This window comes from Camelus dromedarius, chromosome 2, assembly GCF_036321535.1.
Source record: "Camelus dromedarius isolate mCamDro1 chromosome 2, mCamDro1.pat, whole genome shotgun sequence".
Classification (NCBI taxonomy): Eukaryota; Metazoa; Chordata; class Mammalia; order Artiodactyla; family Camelidae; genus Camelus; species Camelus dromedarius.
In genome coordinates, this window is record NC_087437.1 from 120895754 (window position 1) to 120910097 (window position 14344).

At 61.7% G+C, this 14344-nt stretch overlaps 1 protein-coding gene across 3 annotated transcripts; it reads right to left on the bottom strand.

Annotated features, from left to right (window-relative positions):
• Positions 1-1719: 1719 nt before the first annotated feature.
• ICOSLG (inducible T cell costimulator ligand) lies at positions 1720-11272 on the bottom strand. 3 transcript variants are annotated; one of them, XM_031460723.2, is made up of 7 exons: positions 11127-11272; positions 9547-9587; positions 8290-8649; positions 7330-7614; positions 5004-5168; positions 4051-4086; positions 1720-3168 (listed from the first exon to the last, which is right to left on the bottom strand). In XM_031460723.2, exons 1-7 carry the CDS (start codon positions 11138-11140, stop codon positions 3158-3160), a joined length of 912 nt encoding a protein of 303 aa, XP_031316583.1. In that variant the 5' UTR covers positions 11141-11272; the 3' UTR covers positions 1720-3157. The 3 variants fall into 3 exon arrangements, with proteins under 3 accessions (XP_031316583.1, XP_031316576.1, XP_031316580.1); XM_031460716.2 differs by having other exon boundaries at positions 1720-3279; XM_031460720.2 differs by lacking the exon at positions 9547-9587 and having other exon boundaries at positions 1720-3279.
• Positions 11273-14344: the final 3072 nt, after the last annotated feature.

Here is a 14344-nt window from a genome sequence, read left to right on the forward strand (position 1 = left end):
TCGGAGGAGGCACCTGGTTCCAGCCGCCTCACCTTGCAGGAGGGAGAACTGAGGCACTCCAAGCACACGGCTGCTGCTTCCTTCTGTCCCCTGCCCTGGTGACGAACCTCCCACCTGCCAGCCTGGGCTCTCCCTCTCTGACGGGTGTTGAGTGCACACCTACTGTGCTCAGGACGTGCAGCAGGGGCAGGAGCCACAGCACCCAGAGACCAGGACTCCAGCGGCCAGAGTGGCCAGGGGCCCCACCCCAGAGCAGTGCCAGCACCCCGGATTCTTGTACCCAGCCATCCCCTGACCTACGCCATTCCCTGGGGCTGGCCCAGAACTCTGTCTCCTCCCCTGTGCCCAGTGCAGATGGGGACGGGGACAGTGGCTCTGCTGACCCTGCCCTCCCTCAGGAAGGTGGCTGCAGGGATCCCTGGGACCACTGACCTTCGGGCAGGACGCCCGTCTGCGGTGGCTGTCCTGGGTGCTGGGGGACGTTGAGCAGAATCTTGCCTCCCACCCACTAGAAGACACAGCAACCCCCAAGACTGACCACCAAATGTCTTCATACCTTGCCCAGCACCCCCTGGGGGACAGGGCCACCCTGGGGGAGAACCGATGCGGCAGGGCCGGGTCGCTGACCGCAAGCTGAGTGGACCAGCTTGCCTGCATGCTGACCAAGGTGACTGGACAAAGGCAGGCTGGTAACTTGGATTCTCAGAAATCAGGCTTCCGGAAACATCAAAACATGGCATTCACATGCTGTCTGCAACACAGCATGGGAAGCAGGCAGCCGTCCCCAGGCTGAGAGGGCGAGGGTGACCCGAGGGAGCCGGGCAGGCAGAGAGCAGTGTCAGCCCCCGAGGCCCAGAGGGAGCAGCAAGGGTCTGCTGGGAGCCAGTGGGGACACGATAACTCGGGGCACGGGACCTGGAGGGCGTGGCCTTGGCTGGGAGCCCCAGTCCAGGCAGAAACCACAAACGCGGGGTGGGAGAGCCCCTGGGCGGCCTCCCGGGCCCGGGCGTAATGGGGCAGAAGCAGGAGCACTGGCCCCACTGCTTCCCCAACTCGGAAACCGCTCCTGGTAGGAAAGCGGAAAGTCTCCCTGCAGCTGCCCCATCCTGCTGGACAGAGAACCCAGCCCCAGCATCTGCAGGGGCCCTGAGGGTCTGCTGAGGCCGCAGGCCAGGCCTGGGCAGGATGGTGGAACGGGCCCCTCGGTGCACCTGGCGTCACATCACAGTGGACAGAGGGGCCCGCACCCCACCTGCCGCACCCACCTGCCGCACCCACCTGCCGCACCCACCTGCCCGCACCCACCTGCCGCACCCACCTGCCCGCACCCCACCTGCCCGCACCCACCTGCCCGCACCCACCTGCCCGCACCCCACCTGCCGCACCCACCTGCCCGCACCCCACCTGACCGCACCCACCTGCCCGCACCCCACCTGCCCGCACCCACCTGCCCGCACCCACCTGCCCGCACCCCACCTGCCCGCACCCCACCTGCCGCACCCACCTGCCCGCACCCCACCTGCCCGCACCCCACCTGCCCGCACCCACCTGCCCGCACCCCACCTGCCGCACCCACCTGCCCGCACCCCACCTGCCTGCACCCACCTGCCCGCACCCACCTGCCCGCACCCCACCTGCCCGCACCCCACGAGGGCCCCTGGGCTTCTTGCTCTAGAGGCCAGTGAGTCAGCTTTCTGGGACTCTTTTGAAGACAACGCATGTCTTGTAATGCTTTCATGTTAAAAGTCTGAGTAGAGTCCTCATCACATTTGTGGAAAAGCCGTGTGAGGGCCTTGTGGTGCAGAAACTCATGAAGGGTTCCCAGAAACACATCTTGGCTCAGGCTCTGCACTGAGCCGGCCTCGCCAAGTTTGCCGCGAGTCTGGGAAATGCAGGCCTCCCACACCCTGCCCTTCGGTGCTGAGCGACCAGGGGCAAAACAGGCTTGTTTTCCTGGGGGGTGCGCCTCCTTTGTGGAACCTTCCAAAAACAACAAACTGCTAGATTCAATCCAGGAACCAACATGGAAACCGTCTGGGTGGGGTCCAGGCCCCGGCTGCACGCCCCCGTAGCCACTGCTCCACTCCAGTCACTGGGGGACCTGGTGGGCTCCCAGGAGCCCAAGGTTTGAGACGAGGTTTTGCCTTGAGACTGTGCAGGTCCTCATGGGAGATCAGCAAGGGGCTGTGGGCCACAGGGCCGGGGGCAGAGGCCGCCCAGCACACTTCGAGGGAGTTTCTGCTGCATTTGGAAGGCTGCCAAGTGCCAGGAGAACAGCCCCATTCTGAAGGACCACGATGACCACCTGTCCAGGCCAGTGTCCGCTGGAAACACGAGCCTCAGCCCCGCCCAGGCTGGGCTCCTGCCTCTCCAGGTGCGTCCCCCCGGGACGTCCCCAGCACAGATGGCTGCACAGCCCAGCACAGACATTGAAAAATTTCGTTGTGCTTTTGAGGAGGAAAACCTAGCTTTTGACCAAAACAAAAGAGGTCGGGTTTTCTTCCCGGTGCAAATGCCCTAGAAGAACATGGATTCCGGGCAGTCTTCAGTGTCCACCACTTCCTGCTTTAGGTCCCACGTGACAGACTCCAGGGCCCTGTGCCTTCAAGGCGGAGGTGGGGCACGAGCCTGAACAGCGGAGCCAGCGAGCAGGCCACTGCAGCAGGACTGACCATCCCAGCCGAGGTCACCCCAGATGAGGGCAGGCGTCCTCTTGCCTCTTTCTGAACCAGATGCCCTTCCTCCGGCCTTGGACACTGGTCCCACAGCGCGAGTCCAGGGTGTTGAGAAGAGCTGCGGGCTCTGGGGGGCCGAGGGTGGGAAGGAGCCGTCACAGCCCTTCTCATTCGGTTTGGCAGTGAAGGAGGGAGCCCACTTACTCGGGGGTCCGCGTACCCAGAGCTGCTGGCCTTGGGAAAAGGCCGCCCGCTGGGATCAGGGAAGCGCGCAACACGTGCTCCTGGGGTCCGTGTGGTCCTTCCAGGGAAAGCCCTGCCTGTCCCCCCAAAGCCGGGGGGCTCCACGTCCGTGCATCCCAGTGCTAACGGCGCAGACAGTCCCCTCTGCCCAGCCGGCCAGAGTCACTTCCCAAGCTGCCGTCCGACGTCCCTGCTGGGCCTCTCCCGGGGCCCTGTCCAGGCCTGGGGCTCCACTCTTGTCACACGTGCTCTTGGGAGGAAAGAGGGAGAGGGCGTGGGTGGCAAGTCAGCTGACTTTCACTTTGGAGGCAGAGGCTGATCTCAGGACTCAGGTTGGTGAAAACAGAGGGACTGGAGACGCCTGCACACAAAGCGCTTCCTGTGACTCTAAGGTCAGGCAGGCCCTAATTTTTTGGTAAGCTGTGTTCCGGGGTTGTCTGAAACTGGCTGCAGGGACAAGTGAATCTGCTGCAGCACCAGGCGGCCATGTGACTCGGACTCACCTGGGTGAACAGGTGTGCAGGTGCCACTGGCTGGGCTGTGTGCGCCCTGGGCCCACCCTCCCCTGACGGCCCTTCTCACAGGTGGGGAAGCAGGGCTCTGGGAGGTGCGGCCACTTGTCTAAGGTGTGGAGCCCGCCAGTCGGACTACGGAGACCCTCACAGCCCACGGCATGTGCTGGTGGGAAGCCCAAACTGAAGACCCTGTGTGTGAATATTTTCCCAAATTGGGGCGAGCGTCTCACTGGTCTTTGCTCCGGGACTGTGAGGTGCTCGCCTGCACAAAGGGTGTGGACTCGCAGGAGAACCCACAGTGGGCCGAGGTGGGGACACGATGGTGGGAGGACGGAGAAGGTGGGGGGCGCCTGGGGTTGTGGTCCAGGAAAATCCCGTGGCACACATCAGCAAGTACACCAGAGACAGGACCACACGCCAGGAGGGCCAGTGGGCCACGCCTCCCCCGGGTTCCACTGTGTCTCTGGACCTGGAAGCACCTACTTCCTGCCCATCGAGTGTCACTCGTGCTGAAAGGCGGACACGGGGAGAGCCGCCAGCCCAGCCTGCCCGGGCCCCCAGACCCCCCGGCCCCCCGCACCTCCTCCACAGGCCTCCTTCCCTCTTGGCAAACTCACCGGTGACTTCCACCTCTGGCCTCGAAGCCTGGGCACCTGTTGGAACAAACCAGAAACACTCAGGGTGGGCAGTGAAGAAGGAATGCACTGAAGACCGCAGGGGCCTCTGCCCAGCAGCCCTCCCCACCCCGCCGTCTCCAGCGGCTCCCTGCTCAGGCAGGACGGCAAGAGGCAAGCGTGAGAAGCACTTCAAGATGCTCAGGGCGCCTTCAGCGGCCTGGCAGCGTTGGCAATGGGGCTGTGGGAGGTGGGAAGTGTTGCTGGGATGATGGAATTAGCAGCCAAGCCGAAACTGCAGGGCAGCACGGAGAAGCCCCATCCCGCTGTGCTATGACTCCTTAGTCCAGCTGAGCTCCCCGTCCTCCACTGCCGGGGGTCCAGGAGGCGACCAGCTTCAGTGACAGGACCTCTGGGGACGCCTGCTGACCTCCATCGCCAGGCTGGCCTGGGGAGACTGCGCTGGGCCCCGCCATTCCCCCAACAGGCCCGGGCCGGGCCCGGGCCAGCACGGCAGGCCCTCTTGTTGACATCTGGGTGGTCCCAGGGTCCACGTTCTGGATTTTTCTGCTCCCCACCATGAGCTCTGCTTCCTTGTTTAGCATGGTCAGTACCCATACTTTCTGGATCCGTCTTTGTGTTTGGCCAGAATCCAACAGACCGCCTTGAAGGGATCCCAGCGGCTCAGTGTCCACAGATGCCCTGGGTCCTGATCTCTGTACTCAGGGGCCGCGTACCCTCCCCAAACCTGGGCGCCTGCCCGCCGAGCCAGGGTCGTGGGGACTGGGGACGCACACCCAGAAGCGTCGGCGTGGCCGCGCGCACGCGCGGTACCACGGGAAACCATGCCTCCCGTGAAAGAACGCCTTGCAGAGCTTGAGCAGGTCCTGGAAAAGGGCCGCCCCTACCCCGACGAAATAAATGCTCGCCGCCTACAGCGCAGGCCCCTCGGATACCTGCGTAGCTCCGGCTGGGGCACCTGCTCCTGCACAGCCAGCCAGTGGCCACAGCCACGACCACGGCCAGCACGGCCAGGATGCTGGGAACCGCCCCGCCTCCCCACTCGCGGGTGCCATCGGCTGGGTTCTCCGTGAAGCTGTCCTTGGTTCCGGTGAACATTCCTACAAGAAAGGAGAGTAACCCCCGACTTAGGGCCACCAGGAAAAGGGGGTGTCTCCACCTGAAGAAGCCAGCGCTAAGGGGAGTGCTGACCTAGCGGGCTTCCTGCTGGCGTTCTGTGACTCTTAAGCTACGAGGCTGATGGAGAGAAGGGCTTTCTCTCTCCGATGGGCCCTCGTCTCTCCCTGGGGTGTCACCCTCCTCCCCTACCTGTGTGACCTGTATTTGGAGCCCACCTAAAGCCCCACACCTGGGGAGGGGCATGGCAGGAAGCGGAGCCTTCCTGGCTTCCTAAATGTAATCAAATTAATTAATTTTTTTCTCGCTTAATCGCTGGCTTTAAAAAAATCACAGTGAAATTCACAGAACATAAAATTAACCATTTTAAAGTGAACAGTTGGGTGGCATTTAGTACACTCATGAGGTCGCGTGGCCATACCATTATCTAACTCTGGAACTTTTTCACCGCCCCAAAGGGAAAGCCCCTGCCCGCCAGCAGCCCCTCCCCCTCCCCCGGGGACTCCAAGCTACTTTCTGCCTGTTTGGATTTCCCTGTTCTGGACATTTCACAGAAATGGAATCACACACCGTGTGGCCTTTGTGTCTGGCTTCTCTCACTGAGTATCACGTTTTCATGGTTTGTCCACCCTGCTATGTGGCCTGTGCCTCACACCTTTTCGTGGCTTAGACTCCACTGTGTGGGTGGACACGCTGTGTCCATCCCTTCATCCATCCCTGGACACTCGCGTTGTTCCCACCTTTTGGTTACTGAGAACAAGCTTCAGTGAGCATTCATGTACAAGCGTTTGTCTGAGTCTCGTTTCCAGTGCTCTTGGGTTCACACTTAGGAGTGAGATTGCTGGGCCACGTGCTACCTCTGCTTAGCTTTCTAAGGAATCAGCAGTTTCCCACAGCGCTGTGCTGTCTCACGTCTCTCTGGCAGCGCACGAGGGAGCCAGTCCTCCTGTCCTAATGTCCAAGTACTTGGCCCCTTGGAGCGTGGTTCTCACGGGCAGACAAGCAACAGCTTCCTCAGGCAGCTTGTTTCAAATGCCCCGTGTTTCTCCAAACCTGGAGAAGCCACGAGCCAGACAGTGGCTAGGCCTTCCAGGCACTTTAGAACCATCTAGAAGCTTCTCCACGTGTCCTGATGCCCAGACAGCCCAGAGGTGCCGATTCAGAGGCTCTGGGCCCAGGGGTGGGTTGACAGGCTTCCCAGTTATCCCACAGAGCAGCGGGGCCAAGACCACAGCCCCAGAAGAGCCTCCCGGTCCCCTTCCCTTGCCGCCTGGCTGCTCCGCTGGGAGGCAGAGGTCAGAGGCGGGCTTTGGTGCAGCCCAAAGACCGTGACTGCTGAGCCACAGGGCTGCACCCACATTCCAGGAAAGAGAGTGCCTGGCTGCAGGAGTTGCCGGCAGCTGGGGTGCGTCCTGGCATGTGCCGTGGGTAGGCTGCGGGGCTGCACTTGGTGAGATGCGATGCCATCACCACCGTGAATTCTGACAGTTTCTGGACAAGGATTTCTGTGTGTCTTTCCATGCTGCACTGGGCCCTGCAGGTTTGTGGCAGGTCCTGATAGCTCCCTGTCTTCCTCCTGCAGGAGGCAGGCCCATGGGCCCCATCCTGCAGCTCTTCTGCTCTTCCTGGAACCCCGCCCCCATCAACTCAACACTGGTGACAGGGACACACTGAGAGCCTGTGGCTTCTCCGAGGGAGTCACCCGCCTGCACCCTTCCATGGGGAGGCCTGGGCCAGCAGTCAGGCCCAGCCGGACCCCAACACGGGGGTGGGGGCTCCCAGGTTCTTTGGAGCGGGGGGCTGTGCAGGGGGTGGCTTCCACCCTGATGCTGTTCCTGCCTCGTTCTGTGACTTCTGAAATGATACATGACCTTTCAGAGCCTCAGTCCCTCACCTGTGAGATGGGTCACCAAAACTGAGCCCCGAGAGTGAGGATTAAGTGCCCTGAGTGCCCAACAGTTTCCTGCCCTCAGTCGCCGCGGTAACGCCTGCCTCCCACCTCCTCCCCATTTCAAGCCCCCTTTCTCTTGCTGCCACCGAGCCAGCCTGCGAGGGCTTTTGTCTTCTGCCTGGGGAGAGCCCCCCAAGCCATTCCCAGCCCACAGCCTCGGGCAGGGGTCAGCGTGCAGACCCGGGGGACCCTACCTGTCCAGCTGCTGACGGTCAGGTTCTGGTGCAGCAGCACGTTCTCTATGCAGCAGCCCACGTTCACGCTGGGCGTCCGCCCGAGCCTCAGGATGCTGACCACGTCATACAGGCCCCGCTCGTTCAAGGACACGGTGCTGTTCTGCAGGGCCAGGTCCAGCAGGCTGTTGTCTGTCCTGTTGATCCAGTACACGTTCGGCCTCGGGTAGCCATTTGTGGACGTGCACGTGAGGGTGAACTCCTCATCCTGGGACGGGCCGCTGACCACAGGCATGCTGTAGTTCGCTGCCAAGAAGGAAAACGGGCTGAGGGTCAGAAGCGGAGGGGTGCATGGCGCCCAGGGCCGGGTTAGAGGGAGGCGGCAGTCACACCCTGACCCCGGAGGAGTAGGGGACCAAGGCCACTCGGTCTGGGGAGCCGCACAGGTCCTGCTCTGCCCAAGAGTCGACCTTCCCGCCCACGGGGGCGCTGCTGAGCCCAGCAGGCGGTGACTGGCACCCACTTCCTGCCCCAAGGAGGTTGGCCTCCCTGGAGTCCAGTGACAGAGAGCTGGCAGTTCACCTGAAACAGACACAGCCCGTCTCCCCAGAACTATGCCCTGAGCAACTCCGAGGAGAGGCTCTAACTGTATTCCTAAATTCTGATCTCATTTAGTGCCTTATAGTCCTCCCTCTTCATTTCATTAAAAAAATCTAGTGGGAGTTGAGCTGGAGAGCTCAAGGCAAAGGCAGTGAGATTGGGGGCCGCGTGCGAAAGCAGCTCACGGAGAACCTCCTCATGAGCCGAATGGTCTTCCAGCCACTTCGGCTTTGCGCGGGTAAACAGGCGCCCGCCACAGGCATGGGGGTGCTCTTTACGGGAAGACACAGCTGAGCGGCCTACAGAAAATGGGTCTTACTGGTACTTCTTCAGGGACATGCGGCGGCGGTGAAATCAGCTCTGCCCCTTCCGTGCTCTTACCTGCCACGTGCAGCGTGACCACAACTTCCAAAATCTTTTTTAATTCTAAGGATTTCCGAAACACCAGGCAGTTAAATTTCTGTTCGTCCTGGGGGGTGATATTGCGCAGGTGGAGAGAGAAGTCACCCCGCTTCATGCTGTCCAGGGACAGCTGGGCCCGGCCCTTGTAGTGGTTGTCGCTGTGGCCAGCGGAGTTGTTCCCGGAGAGGTAGTAAGTCACCACGGAGTAGGTATTTGGTTTGTCCGGGATTTGCCAGTAAACATAAAGGTCATTTAAATCGAAGCTGTTTCCTTCAGGGTAGACACAGCTGAGCTGGACGTCGCTGCCCACCATTGCTCTGACCTCCTGTTCCTGAATCTCTGCAATGATCCAGAAAGTACAAAATCCATCTTCCACAGGTGACTCCTGGCTTCAGAGTCACACTGTCGGGGGGAGGGGAGCCTCTGGGCTGCAAGACTCAAACACCAATTCTGACTCATCTCACTAGGAAAGGAATGCGTATAGAAGATGCACATAGGAAAGCCATGCTATTTTAAAACTTTGGACATCTGCTGCAAGCTGCTCCAACGTCCTGCCCAGTGTCAGTTCTCTGCCCTGGCATGGGATGCCAACACTGGGAGAAGCAGGGATGTGGGAACCTAGGGCTACTTTCCACTGTTTCTGCTACTTCTTGGGACTTTATAATGAATTCAAAATAAAAAGGGTTCAAAAAAATTCAGACATTTTAAAAGAAAACAGCAGCTTCTCAACAACATTCGAATGCAGCCTGCACTGCATTGGAGAAGGCCCAGTGAGGTTTGGTGGCCTGTTATGACCACTTGAATGCCCGCAGGGAAAGTGACCATGTCCCCTGACCCATCACCCATGGGCTGGAAAGCTGGTCAAGGCCTTGGTCTCAGCTGTGGTGCCACATCCCTGTTCTATGCTCTTCTGGAAGCTGGTGGCTTTGGGGAGTGAAGGGGCTGGAGAAGCAGGCTGCCTGGCTCCTGGCTCCTCTGGAAGTGGAGGTTCTAAATCACTGGGGAGGAACTGCACTCTACTTCAGACACGAAACAGAACAAAAACCACAGAGTCCGTAGGAGCGCTCCCCTCTGTGGCTTTCAATCCCACACATGACTCTGGTCTTGGGGCCCAGCTTTCTCAAAAGGGCCCCTGGAAAAGCAAGAAGGGCAGTGGGGAGGCCTGCACCCCACGGACCTCACTGCTCAGCACTGAAGGGATTGGAAATCTCCCGTAAGAGCAGCGACCGCACTTACCGGCTCGCAGGCCGCAGAGTAGCAGCAGGAGCAGCTCAGGACTGGAAAAAAAAACAACCCAAAAGGCAGGTGAGGCCCACTTCTTCCAAATGGGAGCAGGAGATGGTTCCACCCATCATGGAAACGGGGTTACCTCCACAGCCAGCCAGCGCATCAGCCGAGGCTCCCCGGGCATCCAGGGATTCAGGGAGAGGAACTAGGACCACCACTCCCTGCCCAGCACGGGAAGTCCCACGGGGCTGGCGACCCCTGCAAGGGACCAGCTCCTATGTTGACAAACTCCCCTCAGAGCGATAGTGAGAGTGCTAAAGGGCACTGAGAGGAGTCACCAACCCCTCGGTGGCCTGGCCTTGCAGGGATGGAGTCCAGGATGCTGGATAAAATCAGAAAAAACCCACTGTTGAGGTGCTGACAGCAAGAGCATCATTTAAAATCTGAGAGGTAGAGGGGACGTAAGATGCTCCCCCATCCCATCCCATCGCCCCTGGCAGGGTCTGGTGAGCTGCAGGACAATCTTCCAAAGGAATAGGATCAATCTGAAACCAGATCTGGTGGCTCTGCCCAAGCTGGTGGGCAGCTTGGCAATGGGGCCAGCAAGCCCCTCTCCCCGCCCCCAGGGTCCTGGAGCCTTCAGTCTGGGAGCCTCTGAAACTTGCACGCCTCAGCCTAACCAGCCCTGCCTGCAGGCCTCCCAGAATGCGGTGTCCCCTGCCCCACCTGTCACCACCCTGCCCAGGCCCCGGCCCCTTCCTCCCTGGGTCAGAGGGGACAAAGCACAGGCAGGGCCACCTGCTCTGGGGCGTGGGTGGCGAAGGACAGCTGTGACATGCCAGCACTTTACTTTCCTTTCTTGCAGGAATAGTCTTTACCTGCACTTCTAACTGGAGAGACTGGGCGGTGGGACCCGGGGCTGAGCAGGCTTCTGGGCTGTGAGGGTGGGGACACCTGAGGATGGGGAACCTCACCAGCTCACCAAGGAGGGGCACCGGCTGCCAACCCTACAGCGTCCCTGAAGGGGCCTTGTGGCCAAAAGCTGGGAGCAAAGTTGTCATCCACCTCCTCATCTGGCGGGAGACCAGGAGCCTGAGCCTCCCCGTTTGCCTTTGCTGAAGCAGGAGGGGGAATCCCAGGCGCTGGGCGAAGGGGGAGGGATGTCAGCAATCGGTGGGCACCGGCTGGCATTCGAAGTGAGTAAGAATGCCCTTGACACAGCCTGGTCACCCCCTTGGTTCTTCTGGGCGACTCGCTGGGGGCGGGGGCGGGGGAAGGAAGTGAGCGTGGGTCGCTGTCTCCTCTCCTTCCAGCTGCTTTCCCACCCTCAGCAGGGACCCGCCCCCAGCTCGCCCGCGCGCTGCCGTCGCCCGGTCCCCGCCGCTCTCCCCGCGCCGACCCTGGGCCGACACCTCCTCCCGCAGGTGGCCGCGCCTCCCGCGGCCCCGCCGGATGCGCCCGATGCTCCCCGCGCCCGGCGCCCCAGCGGCGCGGCCAGGAGGGTGGCCCTAGGCTCGGGGCGCCGCTCCCGACCCGGCGCCGCCGCTCAGCCCCCCGCAACCCCCGGGCGCGTCCGCTCGCCCGCTCACCCTCTCAGCGGCATGGTGGGGGCGGCGACCTCGGGCAGCGCTGATCTCGGGCCGCGGGAGAACTAGGAACAGGAGAGCCCTCGGGCCGCGGGAGCCCTCGGAGCGCCGGAGGCAGTAGCCACCGCGCTCCCGCCGCGCCTCGGAGGCTCTGGGCGCGGAGCTGGTGGGGGCTGAGCGCCGGCCCGATCCCGGCCCCGGCCCCGCCCCCGGCCCCGCCCCCGGCCCGGTTCCTCCCGCGGCCTGGGCCGCAGGCGGGGCGCGCTGGAACCGAAACTTGGACGCTGACTCCAAAACCTTCAGCCCTTCCCACGAGAGGGTGCCAGTCGGGCCCTGAGGGGCGCGGGGCGGGGGCTCCCGGTCCACCGGGCTGTAGGTGCCGTGGGAAGTTGAAGGCAGGAAAGGCCCCAGGGAGGGGGACGGCCAGATGTGCCGCGAGAGGGCCCGTGGGAGGCTACGTGCTGCCCCCCAGTGTCCCGCAGGACGTCCGCGCCCCCAAGCGCCCCGGCTCCGCCTGCGCCTGTCCGCCTCCGAGTCCTGAGTCTCTGCCCCAGGCGGGGCGGGGCTCAGTGCTCTCCCTCCCGGACCGGGACCGGGACCGGAGTCAGGACCTCTGGCCCTCGGTGAGGCCAGAGCCCCACGGCTGTCTGGGGATGGATGAATGTGAGAAAGGAAGGCGGGAAGGCGGGAAGGCGGGCAGGCCGGCTCCCCTTCCCAGCCAGCCCTAGATCTCCACCCCTACCTTTGCTCCCTCATCCCTTCTGGGTCCTGGGCCACCCGCCGCAGCATTTTTGCGTATTAAAGGCTCGAAGAAGCCCACGCGTGGAAACCAGTTCGTGTGTGCTCCTCCAAGCTTGTGGGACTTGGCACTCTCGTTTTCTGGCCTGGAAAAAACTTTTTTGAGCCTCAGATCAAAGGGCAAACGTGCCATACTCTTCCTCCCTCCCACCCCTTCCAGTCCACTGGGCCTCCTCTCTGCGAGGCCCAAGTCAGTCAGGGCTCCCCTTCTCCCCTCCCACACCGCCAGGTAGGTGACAACGAGGTGACAGGGTGGAGCCATGGGGAAATAGGGTGCCCTCCCTGCAAAGGCTGCCCCTGGAAGGGCCTGGGCTCCCAGACACCGCACCTCAGGTCTGAAGACTCCTGTCGGGTGGAGCAGGCAGGAGAGGTGTGTCCCACTGCCCAGGCTGAGGGGGATGCTGAGGTCGGCCTCTGGGAGGGGGAGAGCTAGGGTGTAAAGTAAGGGCAGAGCCAAGGGGAGCTCCCCTGTTCCCAGCCACCTCCTGCATGCTGTCATTCTTTCAACAAATATTTAATGCACACCCACTGTGTCCTGTGCAAAACACTAAGGATAAAAGGTTAAAATAAGAGAATCTCTGCCTGGTAGAAATGAACATTTCTGTGAGGACAAGAACAAACAAGACAAAGAAGCAGAAAGGATAAGCTGGGAGCTGGGGATGCTTCTGAGGGTGATGAACAGGAAGGGCGGGGCTGCAGGTGACCAGAGGGGTAGGTGGGCATGCAGTTCTAGATCCCAGGGGCTTCACTCCTCCACGGTCAGGCTGGGGGATTGAGCAGTGGGCATTCAAAGAGGCCAAGCGGGGTCTGCCCTCCCTTTCAGTGAGGGGCAGGGTGGAGAGGGACAGGGGTTTCCGGCCAGGGCTCCTGTTCGAGTGTCCAGTGAGGGCACAGTCTCAACTTGGGGAGAGGGGACGTGATAAAGGGGGTGGGAGATGGGGAACGGGAGGAAGACTTGGCTAGGAGAGCCTGGTGTGGACATAAATCACAGAGCGGGTCTCAGGAAGCTCCCCGTTCCCAGAGCCAGAAAACCAATGCTTTGTCTTGAACGAATGTAATTAGCAAGTATTAGAGCGGGGGGGGGGGCGCTAGAGGAGGGGGTGATAGTGATATCGGTGGCCTTAGATCCTCTCCCCCGCAGCTGGCAGAGGAGGACCGTGTTTGCGTTGCGGGAGGACCAGCCCCTCGCATTGCTCACAGGCGAGGAGGAAGGGCGTGCTGGGGCGGGTCCAGTCCCTCCCGCGGACCCCGGGTTCTCTCTGATTGGACAGGCGGAGGGCTGCGCTGCACCGATTGGCTGACGTCTGGGTTGCACCCCACCCCACCCCCGCTCCCACGAGGCTCCCCACTCTACCCACCGGGATGGGGAGCAGGAAGGGTGGCTCTCACACGCAACCTCGGGTTATTGGAGAGGCACAGTCCTGGGGGCTGGGGAGTCCCCCTCGGTTAAAGTCTCCTTCAGAGAGTGTGCCCGCTCACGTGGAGGGCGAAGGGAAGGTGACCAGTCGGTGTCCAGAGTGCTGCCCTTCAGTGAAGCCGGGGCGCTGCCCCACTGTAGCACAGAAGGGAGAGCGGTGGGCCCTCGAGCTGGTGGGCGCTCTGGGGGAGGGGCCAGGCTCTGGTTCCTGGGCAGCAGTACTGGCCCAGTCCTCCGACGGCCAAGTGCTGCAGCCAGCCCCATCCAAGAGTGGGGACTGTGGGCCCAAGGAACCGGCTGTTTGTTGAGCAAGCAGGGAAGTGGTTGGGAATGCAGCTGGGCTGGGCTGGGACATCCTGGGGCGGTGGGGGAGGGAGCCGCTCCCAGAGTGGGCCCAAGACCAGCCCCAGAAACCTCAGACTGGCAAGTGCGTGCTGGGTCAGATCCCAGCTCCGCTCCTCAGGAGCCATGTGATGACAGGCAAGTTACTTAATGCCTCTGTGCCTTTTGTTTTCCCATTTGTGAATCGAGGACAGTTCCAACATCTTCCTCCTAAAGCAGCTAAGTTAGTCTGTGGTTACTACGAGGTAATGCACACAGTGCATTCGCACTGACACTGGCGTCTGGGTTACAAATACAGGGGCTTTCAAGACAAAGGAGCAGGCAGAACGGCCCTTGGAGGCTCCCTGTGGCTGAGGCAAGATTTTCCTCTCTCCCCTCACCGCGACTGTTTCTCAGGCTGTGGGGGTAGGGGAGAAGCCCACCTGGGTGACTATCAAGATGAAGACCCCATCACCACAAAATTGGGGCTTAAAACAACAGAAACGCATCCTCTCAAGTCCCAGAGGCTGAATGCCTGAAACCAGGGCTCCTCCAGGGGCTGCAGGCCAGGGTCCTTCCTTCCTCTTCTGCCCCGGGTGCCCCAGGCATCCCTTGGCTTGCAGCAAGTCTGTCTCCTCCGGACGGGGTCAGGTCTCCCTCCGCCTCCCCTGATGAAGACCTTTGA